Consider the following 16,879-nt stretch of genomic DNA (forward strand, 5'->3'; position numbering starts at 1 on the left):
GAAAAATTTGACTGTGATTCACCCTCACTTTTTAGGAACTGTATTCCCCAACTTGTAACTCAGTCTCTAAGAGCACTGGTTCCTGGGCTCAATACAGCGAGCCCAGAATGAAGCTCAGTGGTCTGTGATAAGAAGCCACACAAGCAGGTGGTATCTTCTGGCCTCCAGGTCTGTGACCTGCTCCAAGAACATTAATACATGGTCTGATTTAAAGAAGGTCTGAAACTCTAAAAGCTCTGAAAATGCTACACAGTGCATTAAAAATGAAATGGCAGAGTAACTCCCATCTCTCAGCCTCTCATTTCCTAGCAGGGATATGCCTGCCTCATGGACAATGTTAGGCACAAGGGCTTGAATAAATTGTACAAGCACAGCTATAGTTATATGAGTCCTCACAAATTGGTGTCAGTCCTGAACTTCTTGCAAGCGTGATCTCTTTTTGAGCTCATTTGTCTTCACACAACACTTGAACTCTAGCCATGGAAGAGCTAATTGCTTGGTGAATGTCACCTTAGACTGTGGCAATACATGGTTACACCTGCAGCCAGACATTACAGTTGGCTCTCATTTCCCAGTCTATGGGAACTGAACTTCTGAGAGTGATGAGTCAGCATAGTTTGGTTTTATTACTCTTTTCTTTTTATAAAATGGTTTATTTTGTAATATACACATTAAAACGCTTAAATGAAAATTTTGGGAGATTTTTTCCTAATCTTTCACAACCCTCTTCAAATCACAGTCATGACCAGTAGTTTGGGAAGCACTGACTTAAAGGCTAGTTTCCTAGACTTTCTATAGTCAGCAAATACTCTGCCTCTCAGCTGACATCTAAAATAAAACTTCCTTCCTATTCCTTCCAAGTTCAGTCCCTTGTTTCCTCCTTGTACAAGGGCTGCCCTTCAGCATTTCCGTCAGGAGGTGAAGAAGAAAAGCTCTTTGACACAAGAAGGATTACTTACTTCATTGCTTAGTGTGTTTGTCCTGGACTTGCATTTCCCCATATTATTTCCTTTCTTTTTTTTCCTTTTTCCCATAGGAAGGCATTCTATTTTTGTGCTAATATTGTGCCATGGTTGTGCTATTTTTATAGCTCTGTTTTGGTGCTTCAAGTCTTTGTGAATTAAGGAAGAGGTGGTTGACTGACAGTAAGGTTTTTTTCTTCTGTCATTTTCTGACAGATTCTCACCAGTACTCTGGACTGCCTAGCCAGATATTCAACTGAGGGATGGAGGGAAAAGCGAGCTACAGTAAATGCAGAGGGGTTTTTTTGCTAAAATAAGTAATTCATGTAATAAAACGAAACCATCTAACACATAGTGAGCTGATATCACAATGTGAAATTCTGCAAGTAGGATGCATAGTGGAGCCAACAATGACAAGCAGAATAACTCCAAGAAATCTCACAACTGAATCGACTATAGCAGTTCCTCAGTACACATTTAAAAAGATTGAGACCCATCACCCAAACATTTCACAAACTAGCTTAAAAGATGTTCCACATAAAGTATGCTAATACACTAGTTAGACTTCTTTTCTTTCTTCCCTGTGTAACTCAAAGAAGACCTGAACGAATCTCTCCCTTCCCTCTCTCTATCTTTTCAATCTCAGAAATGTCAGGAATGCAACATCCTGTTTTCTTTGGTTTTGCTGGGGGGCCTTGTGGTTGCTTTAGGAAATGTTTAAATGCTGAAACTTTAATAAAGAGCTCCGTTGTCCAAAAGAACCTCATCAGTCAAGGACAATGAAAGACTATTAATAGCAACATCAACAATATGCAAACAAAAAGTCAGAACAGTGTTTAAAAGCCCTTTCTTTTCTCAAATGCTAAAGATCCTCTGACTTCAGTCTTGTGATAGCCTCACTTTACTACTCTGCAATCAGCTTTTCTGTTTGTAAAACTGTAATTTCTATTGTAAACACCCCTTCCCAGAAACTCTCTTCCGCTTCTGAAAAAAGACACCTCTTTCAAGATTTTTACAATCCATCACAAAAAGGTAAAAGAGATCCCATTTTTGTCCTTTTGAAAATCACAATTTTCACTTTTGAAACAATACAACTTTTAAGAACACTAGCCTTGAAACAACCCAGGCTAACTAAAGTGATTTCATACTAAGTTAGGGAAGTAAAGACTTAGCATTTTACTGTGGATGAAGCTTTCACAATAACAAAATATGATGTTTTACTGCACACCCTTGCTAAGGCTTCTGAATTGTGATGAAAATAAACAAAACAGATTTGCTTCTAGAGGAGAGAGAGAGTAAATACAAGCACATTTAAAATAGCTCCAACATTCAAACCACTTATGATACTACGAACATGCCTCTTAAAAAAATAACTACCTCCCCAGCGAAACTCAACTAAAGTTACAAACTTGATAAATTTGAATGCATGTCAGTTAAACTAATAAGGAAGAATCAAAGCTAACCTAAAAAGGAAGAGTCCATATAGCAGAATGAAAACATAAAAGGGATGGAAAGGCCCAAATGAAACATCTGCCTTTCAGCAATGTCTTTGCACTCTCTGCTTTTTTGTAATGTAATCAATGCCATTAAGAACCTAAGCTCAGTGTCTCTTCTGACAGCAAAAAACAACTTAGCAACACAACCAAGTCAATCCCTTCTTCTACAACACAACACAACACGTTTTTAATTAAGAAAGAATGCCAGAATGAAGGAGACCTTACAAGTTCGAACATAAGCTGAGAGCATTCAGTTTTTGGAAGTGGGGGGAAAGGGTTAAGCTTTTTATTGTAAACTTCACATGCTTTATGTTAATGTAACTATTTAAGCCCTTTCTTGCCTTTCTGATCATGTCTTTTGACAGGAAAGGGAGTTTTGTCTGATTTTAACTCTCAGGAAAGCAAGCTAGAACTACACAAAAATGTCTGTTCTTTATTCTGACCTCTGCCTTCCAAAAGGAGCAGTTTAGGCATGATGCATTTTCCAGAGAATGGAAGTACGAAATTCCCTTTCTAATGGAAAAATCTTACCTGGGTAATCATTCTTGTCTACATCTGAGTCTCCTCTTAGAGTGAAGCCAAATCCCGAAGGCATGGACTGTGAGGCCCACGCTCCATTGAGAACCTGGGAAGGGTTAGTATTTAACCCATTACTATATCCATTGTAAATGAGCACTTTCCCTCTTCTGTCTTCTCCTGCAAATGGTGCACCAATAGCAATGTCTGCAGTGTAATAAAAGAATAAAAAGAATGGACACAATTAAAATAAAGCAAAAATTAAGTTCCTGCAGGAAAACAGATATAAATGGCTTCTGCTACATACATGCAAGAACTTCAAAGTTCTGTACTTCTGTATGGATTCTAGTTTTAAGGCAAATATACAAAAATGTTTGCAGTGTCTCTCCTGTGTCAAATTTTCATCACAAAAGCTTATAAAATCATCCTATGAAGGGGTTACTGCATTATACTAAACAGCCAGCCCACACTGGATTCCTCTAGCATATTTCCAGGGCATTTAATAAGCTTTAATAAACCAAGATCTAATGAATGCCTGCTTCTACGTCCATATTTTTCAACAGACACAAATTTTCCTTGATTCCCTCTATTACCTAATTAATAAGGAACAGCTGTTAGATAAAAATAATTTTCTTTTTCCAGATAAAATATTCAACATAGGCAAAAAACCCCATGCCCCTCAAACATCCAGTGCTTTAGTATGCAAAAGAGAACAATGGAATATAATGTTTTCATCTATTCCAAGCCAACATCTTATTGAGAAATGGGAATAGTACTGAGTCAGGAATTTAACAGAAGGCCTTGGGCATTATGCAATTAAGCACTGTAATCCTTAAAAAAATGAGGTGCCATATCCAAGAAGTGGAACTCACAATGCTCTTCTTAGTTCCTATGCATGGGATATGGAAAGAATCATGTGTCTAGATTGAGGTTCAACAGCTGCACTAGCTGGAAACACTAGTGGAGGATACATATCTACAGCTCTCATTTTTAGGTTCTGATCTAGGAGCTGGTGCTGGACTCCTTTATTAAACTTGACTTCAGCACGTGGAGTTTGTACCTTCACTCTGAAGGCAGGAGCATACCAAAGCTCTGTGACTGTCATCTTCAGTTATGAAGCAGAAGACTTTGGCTCTAGATCCTTCTAAGCCTTCTCTATACAGCGAGAGAGAAAAGCAGGAATGTCTCCTCCCTGCCTCACCAGAATGCTGGGGAGCAGGGATACAAACCTTCCCTGCCCAGCAAAGCTGAGGGAATCTGCTATTGCTCACAGGTAGAAAACAGGAAGTCTCTACTGTGGGGTCCAGCTGGGCTGAACTCCATGGTGGGATTCCAGGACAATCCAGTGAGGGTATTCTCAGCAGTCACAATGCAATGGCTTCTACCCACAGGATGGTATTCGGATTTTGTGCACCCTGAACGCCAATACAATTCTATGGCTCCTGACATGACTTATCGCTTGCACAGGAGCCACACATGGGTGACATTGCCCTAGAGTCTAGTAGCTAGAGCACCATGAAAAACAGCCCTCAAGTTAAGGAGGAGTTAAGTCCATTAATTTTTCCTTAGTGGGCAACTATCTTTACGGCTACTGTGCAAAATATCTCCTCCAGGAAAAACTCCTTGGGGTTTTAGATGCAGAGATGCCTGCTTTGCAGATCCCTAACATCCTGGAAATAAGAAGTAAGGAAATGCATGCAGGGAAAACCAGGGTGTTACTGATCATGTCTAGGAGGCTAACTCTAGGTGCTCAAGGCATCCAGGCTATCTCAGATAATTAAGCAAGTTAGTTTACTTGGACTGTTTTCTTGAATTTAGGCTCCCAGTTAACTTACATGAAAGTTTTGTTGTGTGCGTGTGCTATAGGCATTTGAAAAAGGTCCCATTATGCACCTGTTTCTTTCGGTGCCCAAGTACCAATGGAAGTCTGATTCCAAAATAGTATGTCTGTACTTGTCCAATTCTTTTTTCATTGTGGGCAAAACGTTCCATTTACTGAGCCTCATTCAATTCTCAAACTCATCCAAGCATTTGAGGAGAGAAGAACTCTGCTTTTAAACAAATACAACATCTTAACTAAGTATTTAAATGTAATTATAGTCATAAAACAACAGATAATATTTTTATTCAAATGAACATGCTACTATTTAGTAAAAAATAGCAATGTAGTCAATATGACTGTCCTCCTATAGGTAAGATTTTCATGAGTTGGCCATCAGTTTCATTAGGATTAGTGTAAATTCTGCTGACTTTCAAAGGCAGTTGCATGTTAAAAAGCCTTTTTCAGGCACTGCACAGACACTTCATATTCACTGCTTAGCCATTTTTAATTTCAATGTTATACAGAGATATATAGTACTACATTACATATAAATTACCATTATATCCATCTTGATTGAGATCTCCAAGGTGCGTGATTGCACTGCCAAATCTACCGAACACTTCAGTGCCTGTCAGAATTTGCGCATCTCGGAAGAGGAAGGCACTTTCTTGCAGGTATAGATAAACTTGCCCAACTTCTTTAGGCTTGCTTTCAAATTCTCGTTCCATAAAGAGAGGGGCACCAACTAAGATATCATCTAAACTGGAACAGTCAAAGAAAATCCAGTGTCACTGGGAGATTGTAATCAACACAGTTCATGTATTTGTTAAACAGGAAGCTGATAATTATCATAGGGTCATAGACTAACTGAGGTAAGACGGCACTTCTGGAGTTCTTCTAGTCCAAACACTTGGTCAAAGCATGGTCAACTAGGGAAGGCTGCCCAGGGCCGTGCCCACTGCAGTTTTGAATATCTCCATGGATGGAGACTCCACAATCTCTCTGGTCAACTGCTGCCAGTGTTTGATCACCCTCATAGCAAAAATGTTTCTTCCTAGGTTTAAACGGAATTTCTTGCACTTCAATTTATGCCCACAATAGACACTGAAAAGCTATGCTTTGCAGTTAAGAACCCAGAAGTCAGAGGGGATCTGTGTTACTAGAACAAATTCTGTAGATCTATCCTGATAACAGTGCTAGTGAGAGACAAATTTTAGTATAAAATCTAGCTTTTAAAAATTATACATCAGTAAGTGAACAACAGAACAAAAATTGCCACTTTCCAGCAGATTTTTGAAGTAATATACATGAAACATGGGTAGAGCATCAATTAATAAAGAATGCCTCATCACTAATTCAAATGGAAGCTGGAGACAAAGCCAAAGCTTTATTTCTGAAAACACTTCTGTTGAATATTAGGTACATGAGTAGTTGCAGTGCTCATGTAATTTGCTGTATTAAGTATTAAAGAGAAAGGACATCAAAAAATCACAAAAATATGAGGCTTAGAGGGAAAAGTCCTTCTGTTCATTTTGCTACTCCAAGAAAAATCAGTAAAAGAAGACAGACTAATCCAAGGATATTTTGCATGTTGTTGTTCTAAATGGGGGTGTTTTGAAACATGTTACCAACATTTATTTAGTGGGAAAAAAAGACCCTTTACTGGACAGTAAAAAAATAGAATCAGGCAAGATTGATAGACACTAGACACGTAACAAGCAGAAATATTCTTAATAGATTATTCTGAGATATGAAATGATAGTATCAGATTAATTTCTGAAGGTTGCTCAAGACTGTATAAACTAATAGGATAATTCCCATTATATTCAGTGGACATTGGTCATCCATATTAAGGAACCCTGTTACTGCAAGTAACTAGTACTACTTGATGCCAGATTTTTTAATTTGGAAAACATATTCTCTTGCTCTAACATGAAACTTTGCTCAAACTTTGTAAGACCTGTAGAAAACTTTCTACTCTCAATTCATCATATCCCCAATAGTGATGTTTTCACAAAGGCTTTATCCATGAGTAAATCAATTAGTAAAACTGCACCACACTGTTTTTCCCAATCCTGATAGAAAAACCCCCGTAAGATTTAGGAGTAGCTCAGCTGGTACTTTACCATAGATATATACTATGGTTCTAAGATACACACAATAGAATTTAGTACAGAATATCTCACCTAGAAGCCTTTTAATCACATTGTAGAACTTACACATTCTATACATTGTGACAAAGCACTTCTAGAAATGTTATTTTTCCATTGAGTTTTATAGTATGTTTCCATAAAGGAAACTGTAATTCAAAATGTCAGGTCACTTTGGTACAGTTGTTCTATTCTTTATATGTCAGATTTTACCCCATGGCATGAATAACTAAAAAAGGAAGGAAGCAGATGCTGACTTGACATCAAAGGTGGGATTTTCCTTTCACACGAAACATCAAAAGTCCTCCTCTACTAATGGAAGGTGTTCATGGTTGGGACAGAATGTCAGCTGAAACGGTTGCCATGAAACAATAGCAATAACAAAAACAGATCATGAATGCTCTTTTTTTTACAAGTTATTTTACATATGCCATGTACTAAAAGCATTACACAGTAGCTGTATCATCAATTATTATTTTATTACATTGCAGTCAAGATTTAGTGGGAAAAAAAGACCCTTTACTGGACAGTAAAAAAATAGAATCAGGCAAGATTGATAGACACTAGACACGTAACAAGCAGAAATATTCTTAATAGATTATTCTGAGATATGAAATGATAGTATCAGATTAATTTCTGAAGGTTGCTCAAGACTGTATAAACTAATAGGATAATTCCCATTATATTCAGTGGACATTGGTCATCCATATTAAGGAACCCTGTTACTGCAAGTAACTAGTACTACTTGATGCCAGATTTTTTAATTTGGAAAACATATTCTCTTGCTCTAACATGAAACTTTGCTCAAACTTTGTAAGACCTGTAGAAAACTTTCTACTCTCAATTCATCATATCCCCAATAGTGATGTTTTCACAAAGGCTTTATCCATGAGTAAATCAATTAGTAAAACTGCACCACACTGTTTTTCCCAATCCTGATAGAAAAACCACCGTAAGATTTAGGAGTAGCTCAGCTGGTACTTTACCATAGATATATACTATGGTTCTAAGATACACACAATAGAATTTAGTACAGAATATCTCACCTAGAAGCCTTTTAATCACATTGTAGAACACTTACACATTATACATTGTGACAAAGCACTTCTAGAAATGTTATTTTTCCATTGAGTTTTATAGTATGTGTTCCCAAGAACTTACACATTCTATACATTGTGACAAAGCACTTCTAGAAATGTTATTTTTCCATTGAGTTTTATAGTATGTTTCCATAAAGGAAACTGTAATTCAAAATGTCAGGTCACTTTGGTACAGTTGTTCTATTCTTTATATGTCAGATTTTACCCCATGGCATGAATAACTAAAAAAGGAAGGAAGCAGATGCTGACTTGACATCAAAGGTGGGATTTTCCTTTCACACGAAACATCAAAAGTCCTCCTCTACTAATGGAAGGTGTTCATGGTTGGGACAGAATGTCAGCTGAAACGGTTGCCATGAAACAATAGCAATAACAAAAACAGATCATGAATGCTCTTTTTTTTACAAGTTATTTTACATATGCCATGTACTAAAAGCATTACACAGTAGCTGTATCATCAATTATTATTTTATTACATTGCAGTCAAGATATTCCCAGTAAGATTGGGACCCCATGGTGTTATGCGCTGTATAAACTATGAAGTAAAAGATAAGCTTGGCTCTAATGAATATTTTACAAATGAAGGATTGTAACCCTAAAGGAAGATTTTTTTAGAGGTGGTAAGGAACCAAAAGATTCAGAGCCAGGAGGCTCCCAGTACATCGATGTAAAATAACTAGATACCTAGATACCTTTAAAACTCTGGTCCATAGAGCAATATCCAGAATGCCTAAAATGATGAAAAGAGAGAGGCAGACTATCTATCATCCACAGTGGCCTAAAATTCTCTAAGCAGAAGCCTAACCCGGAATACAAGATTCACCAGGTGAGACAGAAAGCAAGCAGACAGGAGCTGGAGTCTGTTGTGCAGGGATCACAGCATCTCAGCTGGAAGTGCACAGTGTTAGGATATTTTTCTAGGAAAATTTCTACTTTGTTAAAATAAATGACAATGATTGTATAAAATGCATGAATAGTCCAGGGAGCAGGGACCAGAACCCAGTAGCTCGTCTTCTGATGTGCTGAGGGAAAGGTGGGAGGAAGGTAGTCATCTGAATTACACTGACCTATCTCTAAACTGGTTACGGGCAGCAGAGCTATCTGGAACACCCACAGCACTTAGTTCGCCTTCCCTCCAAGTCTTGGCATGTCCCACCCACACCAAAGCCTTCCTTTCCTCATCTTCTTGATTTTCCCCCTTCTCTGTCAGTGCTGAGCTCTGTAGGTCAAGGCAAGCTGCTTCAGCAAGTCCTCTGCAAGAAGGAATTCTCCCTCAGGCCATTCTAGGGTTTTGGGTTTGGTTTTTTTTTTTTTGCACTGTCACAGCAGTGTACTATAGCCAGAGAAGAAGGATTCTTCAGCTACCCTGCTCTCTCTGATCCTCATTTACCTATTCCTGGTTTCTCTCCAAATGGGTGATAAGCAAGCAATTGCTGCTTACCATGCTTTATAGTCAGTTTTACCTTCCAGCTCCTACAGTTTAAGGATTTAGACATCAAGCAGTCAAGGGGGGGTCACTTGTTGGGTTATAAGGACCTATGTGATTAGAATTATGCATTTTTGTTGGTGAAGGAGGATATTTCAATTGGCTTTTAAATTATAGCAGTTTATATTTACAAAATTGGAGTTCTGAGCCAAATTCAGATTGATGTGATCCCTTTTAAAAGGCCATAAGAGCAAAACAAAAGCAAAAGCCCCTGGACAGTAATATTAAACCATAAAGTGCAGTTCAGCTTGCAGTGGTATTTTGAACTGGTTCATCAGATTTATTTCATTACTGCACTAAGATGTTGCAGTTAACATAAATTATATATTTATTTTTGTTCCAGCACAGAAAAGTAACCAGCCAGTATCTTCCCTTCTGATAAAAAAATCTTTAAAAAGCACAAGTTGACCACCTGCTGAGACTGTAAGCAGTTTCTTTGTATCCTGCTGAGTAATAAAAACCAGGAGTATGGGAAATGTCAAGAGGTCAAAATATAACTATGGGAAGCTTTGATATAGGTCAAATAAAAGACCAGTAAACAGTTTATTCCACTATTTTTATTGGATTGTTTCAGTCTAAATTGAAAGTGTTCTCTTTTTTCCTCTTTACTAGGAATGCAGTCTGTAAGTTGATGGCAAAGCTTGATTTGTTAAGTTTCATTGTGGATTTCTCATTATTAGCAGTGGGCAACTAAACAGTAGTTCAAACAATATCCTCAATTTCCCTGCTCTGCCTACAATCCTGATGTGGTGCAGATAAAAGTGCAAGAGTTACCCTGGAACACCTGCAGAACTGCTGGAGCAGAAGGTCTACAGAGCTTTTTTCCTAGCATGAGCCTAATCTTTGACCCATGTCATCAGTTTTATTACAGCAAAGCATCATTCCTATTAATCTTTTCAGCGTATAACTTAATCAGGTTTCTTGTACCGATAAGGCCATCACTACCTCCTTTGTCCTTAGCTGCACAAAAAACCCAAGTGAATTTGAAGTGGTCATTTCCCTTTTGCCTTTTTTTTTACTCGCTCTGTTTTACTCTCCCTTTCAGATAAATATTTCTATCGACTATATGTGCAAACCAGCAAAGACAGACTACATATCTAATCAGACATGTTTATCAAGTAGAGCTTTTTGTGTTTTGTTTTCTGTGGGATGTTTGGATCTGAGAGAGAGTCATTAGATTTCTTTTAAGATATAGACTGGGAGACCACACAGGCCTCAACAGCAGTTTGATTATATTATTGACATAAACTGTGGTCTTAGAGGTACACAGAAAAGATGAGACCTGCCAAGTAACCCTATGGTTCACAGGAAATAACCTGCACAGGAAATAGTTTGGTTCAGTGAGAAGTTAAATAGCCAGTTCCCCGAAAGTCTAATGAGTGTCTATTGTAACTTAGATCAATGTTTCTCCACCCTTTCGCATTAGTAATGCATTACAGTAGGACTAAATTAATCCTGACTCTGTATATCATAAAAATAGTAATTTTCAAAAGCTATGGTACTATGACAAAATTTGAGCTCAGAAACTTGGAAAGATTTGAGTACTATGAAGCCACCACAGAAACTGTTGAAGGTTCTTTTTTTGTTTGTTTGGTTTTTTGTTTGTTTTGGAACTGCAATAACATTTTATCACCTTGTTAATTTTCTCTTTTCTTGTATCCCTCACTCTGTAAAGGGTCACTAGTCACTGATGGGAAGCAATGATTTAGCCCAGAAAAATTATTTAATGCACTATGTTTAAGCACCTAATAAGAAATAATCACAAGAAAAGACTATGAAGTAGACACATCTGAGACATTTTGCAATAGGCAAGAGTATGCCACAGCTCTAAATATAATCCTGGCTCACCTTTGTGCAGACTTCCAAGGCTCTGAGCTTCAGGGATCTTTATCTCCTTGCTAGAAAGCTAGTATCAATATTCACTGACTAAAGTCCTGGTCTTCTAAAACATTTAATCAGACTTTACATGAGTTCAAAGTTAGGAAGCGTTTTGTTCCACAGGGCCTGAAATCCCTGAGTGACTTAGGCATGACCCTGGGAGCTGAGCAGCATTCTCCCTCAGACAAGCTCAATGCCTGTCATAACAACTACGGGCCATAGACACTTTCTGGTCCTCTGGAGGATGAAAATGGATGGCCAACTGGCAGCTTCTGGAGTGAGGAACTGATGATATTGGAAAGCTTTTAAGATTGAGAAGTGAAGCTATGGATGGTCCACTTGTGAGAAGACTTATCTGCTTTTGAGAATGGGAGAATGAACTTTTGACTTTCACCTATCTCTTCCCAGCAGTAGCTAGTGCTGTTTATTCACTGTTCTTCTACCTGGATCTGTTTCCTAAGACTTTGGACATTCCCGCTCTGCTACACTGCTTTGAATAAATATTCAGGAAGATAAACTCACCCAAACTAGGTCTGCAAATAATTGTGCTACTGTGATTGCACAAAGATAAGCCTACATGAACAATTAAAATTAGAAAAGCAGAGAAGTGAAGAGAAGCGTTTTGAGGTATGAAGCACTTGAAAACCTGTGTTTATTAATAAATATCAGGCATTGCTTCTATGAATGTTCAGTGGAGCTGAATATATTTGGTAACCTACCCATCATTGTTAACATCAGATACTGCAACAGTGTACCCAAAATAAGACGCCATCTGGAAATAAAAAACAACAGATAGGCTTTCATATCAGATATAAATTTTTAAAATTTTTTACTGATAATCCTCTTTGTTTCTATGGTCATTAATTCTAAAAAATATTTTATATATTCTTGAAACTATGTTAATGAAACTATATCCTCTAGACATATTTCATCACATAGTTGCTTGACATTACCTGTTCACCAGTGAAGTTCTGGATAAAGGTCAAGTCTGAAGAATTAATAATTGAGACCTGGTAACAGAAAAATAGGGAAAGTTTCAGGCACACATGGAGATGCTATACTGTAACATCACTGCAAACCAATTTGACACACTGAAGGATGGTCCAAGAGGCCAAGAAAAAAATAATTCTTTCGTTTCACCAGTTTTCCTGTATGATCTTGAACAAATCACTAAGATTTTATAAGTCTCAGGTCCCCCATGAATAAAATGGGGAAAAGACCATTTTCCTTCCTTACTGGACACTGTGAACAGCAGCAAATCACAGACTATCAGCTAATCAGTGACCACATTAGTACGCATGAAAACATGAACTTAAAACATAAAGAAATATATATACATACATATATATACACACACACACACCCCTTTCCTCTGAAAAATGGTATGAATAAGTTCCAGAGACACAAGGAGTTTTGGGTCCACGAAACTAGAGAATGTGTCTGTGGCTGGGATCTCTGTTTCTCAATCAGGTTAGTTCTGAAACTTTTTTTTTCCTATAAGGTAAAAGATATATCCACACACATATATTTTTTTCTCCCTTCACTTCTAACTGCATATCATGACTCTCTGCATCTGGTATTCAGTGTATATACTTAGCGCACTGAAAGTAAAGAGTGGGTATGAATAATCTCAACTTGGACTCCTCTCCATTGTGGACACAGCATTGCATATGAAATATGCTAACCTATGGGTAAGCTTAGATCAGATAACACTGCTACTAGTCATACTCAAAGCATGCTTGTAATTGGCTATTGAAAGCAAACTTCAGAAAGGACTAAGTGCTTAATATCCAAAGCCCAAATCAGTAAGGCATTTCAACCCAGCCAGGTAAGCCTGAGGGTGAAAGTCAGTGGCAGATTTCTCTGAATAGAAAGTTTAGGATCAGAGAGACAGAAAAAATAATGTAGACTTTAATCTTCCAAATGGTCTAACTGCATTCTCATTATAAAAAGGATAAAATGTGGGCCCAGTACATACATAGCCGAAGTTCTGTGCTCCCCTTGGGACTCCAGCAACCAACTCTGAAAAGATAAATGATCAACAGTGAACTGGTTATGCTATCTGAGTGGTGCATGCAACATGCATCCTACGCCACCTAAATTCTTCCTTGACATATAACCCTTAGGATTTGGGTTTGTTATCTGTATCAGAAACACCTACAAATCACTTCACGACATTAATTCATAAGCTATTAACATTCATTCAGTGCATCTAGCTGCATGAAATATTACATCTGAACTGTTGAATACACTCATCCAGAGATCTCTTTCTGCCTAGCATTACTTAGCATAGCACAGTATAATAAAGCTCTTAGTACCATTCAGCTTGTTACCTGACAGCTGTGGGTTGATGGAACCAGAATCAGTTGTGGCATCACACACTAGAGTACAGAAGCTAAACAAAACTGTCCTTACAAATACGTCTTTTCTTTCTGGCTGCACAACAGTTTGTCTCATCTGTTATTTGGCTTGATGCCATGGAAGTGTTTGACAAGTTCTGCACAGGCTATCTAAAAGCATTACAAGGAAATTTTTGTGAGTGGCATTGGGGGAATCCATTGAACAAGAACATGAAACATTGGACCTAGCTGCCTTCTAGGATGTAATTCTGCTCAATGGTGAAATCTTAAACAACTAGTGAAAGAAATGGGAAAAAAAAGAAGAAAAGAACAAAGTCACAGCCTGCAGTCTTACTGTCTAAACCTTCCCTCATTAGGATATCCACATCAAAAGACAGAAGCAGGAACTTCAGATACCAGAGCACCTCAGACACCTGCTTGTATTGACCTAGCATTCCTCTGTTCCTCTCTGGGTTTATATACTCCCCTGTGGTTGAATGTGTTTGGTCAAGGGGAGATGGAAGTAGTAGCGAAGGACTGAACAGGACACAGGACAATTCCCAGGTCAGCCAACAATGTAATTCTTTGTGCCAGTCATTCACATGACTTATTGATTCAAGAACATTCCATTATAAAAATGTGAGTATGCATTAAAAAAAAAAAAAAAATATATATATATATATAGGTGGCTGCAGACTTCCATTACCAGGGACACATCTTTTTCCCACATTATAGCATTCGGCTCAAAATTTTATTTTTTTTTTAACCCATAGTGGCACAGGACAGGAAACTCTAACTTTATAGGGATTAAGCAGCAGCAGTTCTAGGGAGCTGGGTTCATTTCTAGAAATGTACTATGTCTCTATTGGCTTTGTGAGTCTGGACCATGGAGCTGTTCACCCCCTCAAGAAAGCTACCCCTTAAGCAATACTTTCTGACAGACTGTCAGCCTTACACAAGGAACATAGCTCTTAAGGTATGAAACACCAGGGATCACAGATATTTTCAGCTAACTATATTTTTTGAAACCCTGTACAATTTCAGAACACCTGAAAATAGCTAAATCATGGACAAATTTCTATTTATAATTGATTATTTTAACATACTCTACCAAACAGACAGCTGTGACAGGAGCTTTTCTTCTACACTGGATTCAACTTGCAGAGACACAGAAAAACTAGTGTTCAATTTCTAACACACCCACAAAACTTACTTTACAACTTAAAAATCAGACAATGTTCAGCTTGTTTTTAGTTCTCCTGCCACAGCACTCTGTGCTATGAGTTCAGCACATCAGTTAAGTGAGGTTTAAGTCTTGTTGGTATTTAGGTAAAGCCTCAGTGGAACTGTTGGAACTATTGCTGCTAAACCTAGCCCCTGCAGGATGGATTGCTCTGACTTTGTCCTTAGAGAATTACAGAACTATGTTACTGGAGCTGCCACCTTCCAGGGCAGTTTTCCCTGGCCACGTGAAACTAATAAATAACCTGTGTCACCTTTTGCCAGAGGGAACAACTTGAACCTCAGTGATTGTGCTGAATTCTAAGTTATGTAATGATATTCTGCACATTTAAAAAAATATTTATCTTCTAATTTTGGTCAAAATCTGTTCCTCAGTGCACATTGCTCTACTTTAGCAAATCATGAATGTAGAGTCCCAGAAGGTGGTGTTTTACAGATCATGAAATATTTCAGGTGAAGGTTTCACAGTGATGATGTTTTTAAGCAATGCTATTAAGTCTGTGAGATGTCTGGTTCTTTGTGGATGACAGTTGCTGTCTAAATGCAAATTATTCTAAATATGTCCTGTATCAAACTTACTTGATCCAGAACCTTCACAAAGTCTCAGGCATGATTCTATATTCAGACATTTATATTCCTGTGAATTCAGCTTTTCCTAATTCAAGGGACTAATTGAACACCTCATCTTCCTGTAGAATGTTTTCTCTCCCTCTAAGCCCAGGTTTTAATAAAAATAATTCAATTCTTCTGTCTCCTGCTGTTAAATATAAGGCTCAGGGTAGGAGCAAGAGCACAGGGAACTTGTTCTTACTGCATTATGCCTGTGCAGGAAAATACAATGTATGAAAAGGGTCAGCAAATGAACTGCCCCAGGCACCCCATCCTTAAGGCACATGAACTGGAACTAGGGAAACTTTTACAGAGCCAAGAGCTGCTTTCACCAACAAGAGCTAGCATGCCAGTGTAGACACATGTCTTTGTCCAGAAGCAACTGAATGTTATCTCCTAGCCTAGGCTGTTTATGATGTTTATGTGGCAGTCAGAAGTGTGCCTTCAGCATACACAAATGTTTCCAAGCCACGTTGTATCTGGCCAGCCAGATGCTGAGGTCCAGCAGCCTCTATGCAGGTGAGTAACTTGAGTATGGACCGAAAGACTGTACAGGACTGCACTGTTGGTTCCATTTGTTACTACTGGTCACCAAACTGGCTAAATTAAGTGGCCCCACCTACCATGCTGTCACAGCTCTAACTGCTGAACAGATGCATAGGCACGATACCATAACAACAGATTCAGACTTTTGGGTTACTTAAATTCTGCTCTGTCATGCTATACCTTCTAAGAAAATATTTGCCTCTCAGAATATTGGGTACAGATAGCTTAAGTCTCACCAGTGTTTCAAATGTATAAAAGGTATGTTCCTGCGTAGAGACCCAAAATGAGGAATTTAATAGGTGCACAACCATATGGTTTCCATTCAAGTATATAGCTTCTTACCTTGTTCAGAATCCCCAGTAAATTCCCCAGCAGCCACTGAGTATCCTGTTTAAAGATAAATTACAAGCAAGACACTTGAGAAACCATTTCTTTAAAAAAATGTGCAAGGACAATCAGATTTGTCTGTTCATCTGATCATCAGAATGCAAATTTTCTAACATTATTATACTAAAACTGTGTGGAAAAAAGGAAAATTGCTTATCACATTATTATGACAAAATAGCCCTAATAGCTATTGACACAATTTAGGTCTTCATTACTTGTCCTGGTTTCGGCAGGGATAGAGTTAATTTCCTTCCTAGTAGCTGGTACAGTGTTTTGGATTTAGGATGAGAACAAAGTTGATAACACACCGATGTTTTAGTTGTTGCTAGGTAATGCTTACACTAGC

The 16,879-nt window shown here is 38.0% G+C and overlaps 1 protein-coding gene across 1 annotated transcript in view; it reads right to left on the minus strand.

Moving 5' to 3' along the window:
* ITGA8 (integrin subunit alpha 8) overlaps positions 1-16,879 on the minus strand; it is a 122,790-nt gene that overhangs the window by 84,394 nt on the left and 21,517 nt on the right. Inside the window, exons 8-13 of the mRNA XM_009275732.1 lie at positions 16,489-16,533; positions 13,389-13,432; positions 12,364-12,420; positions 12,130-12,182; positions 5,353-5,558; positions 2,990-3,181 (exon numbers count right to left, since the gene is read on the minus strand). Of these exons, the coding sequence (XP_009274007.1) occupies positions 2,990-3,181; positions 5,353-5,558; positions 12,130-12,182; positions 12,364-12,420; positions 13,389-13,432; positions 16,489-16,533 (597 nt within the window). The remainder of the gene's footprint in view (positions 1-2,989; positions 3,182-5,352; positions 5,559-12,129; positions 12,183-12,363; positions 12,421-13,388; positions 13,433-16,488; positions 16,534-16,879) is intronic.

Source organism: Aptenodytes forsteri, unplaced genomic scaffold (genome assembly GCF_000699145.1).
Source record: "Aptenodytes forsteri isolate BGI_AS27 unplaced genomic scaffold, ASM69914v1 Scaffold172, whole genome shotgun sequence".
Lineage (NCBI taxonomy): Eukaryota > Metazoa > Chordata > Aves > Sphenisciformes > Spheniscidae > Aptenodytes > Aptenodytes forsteri.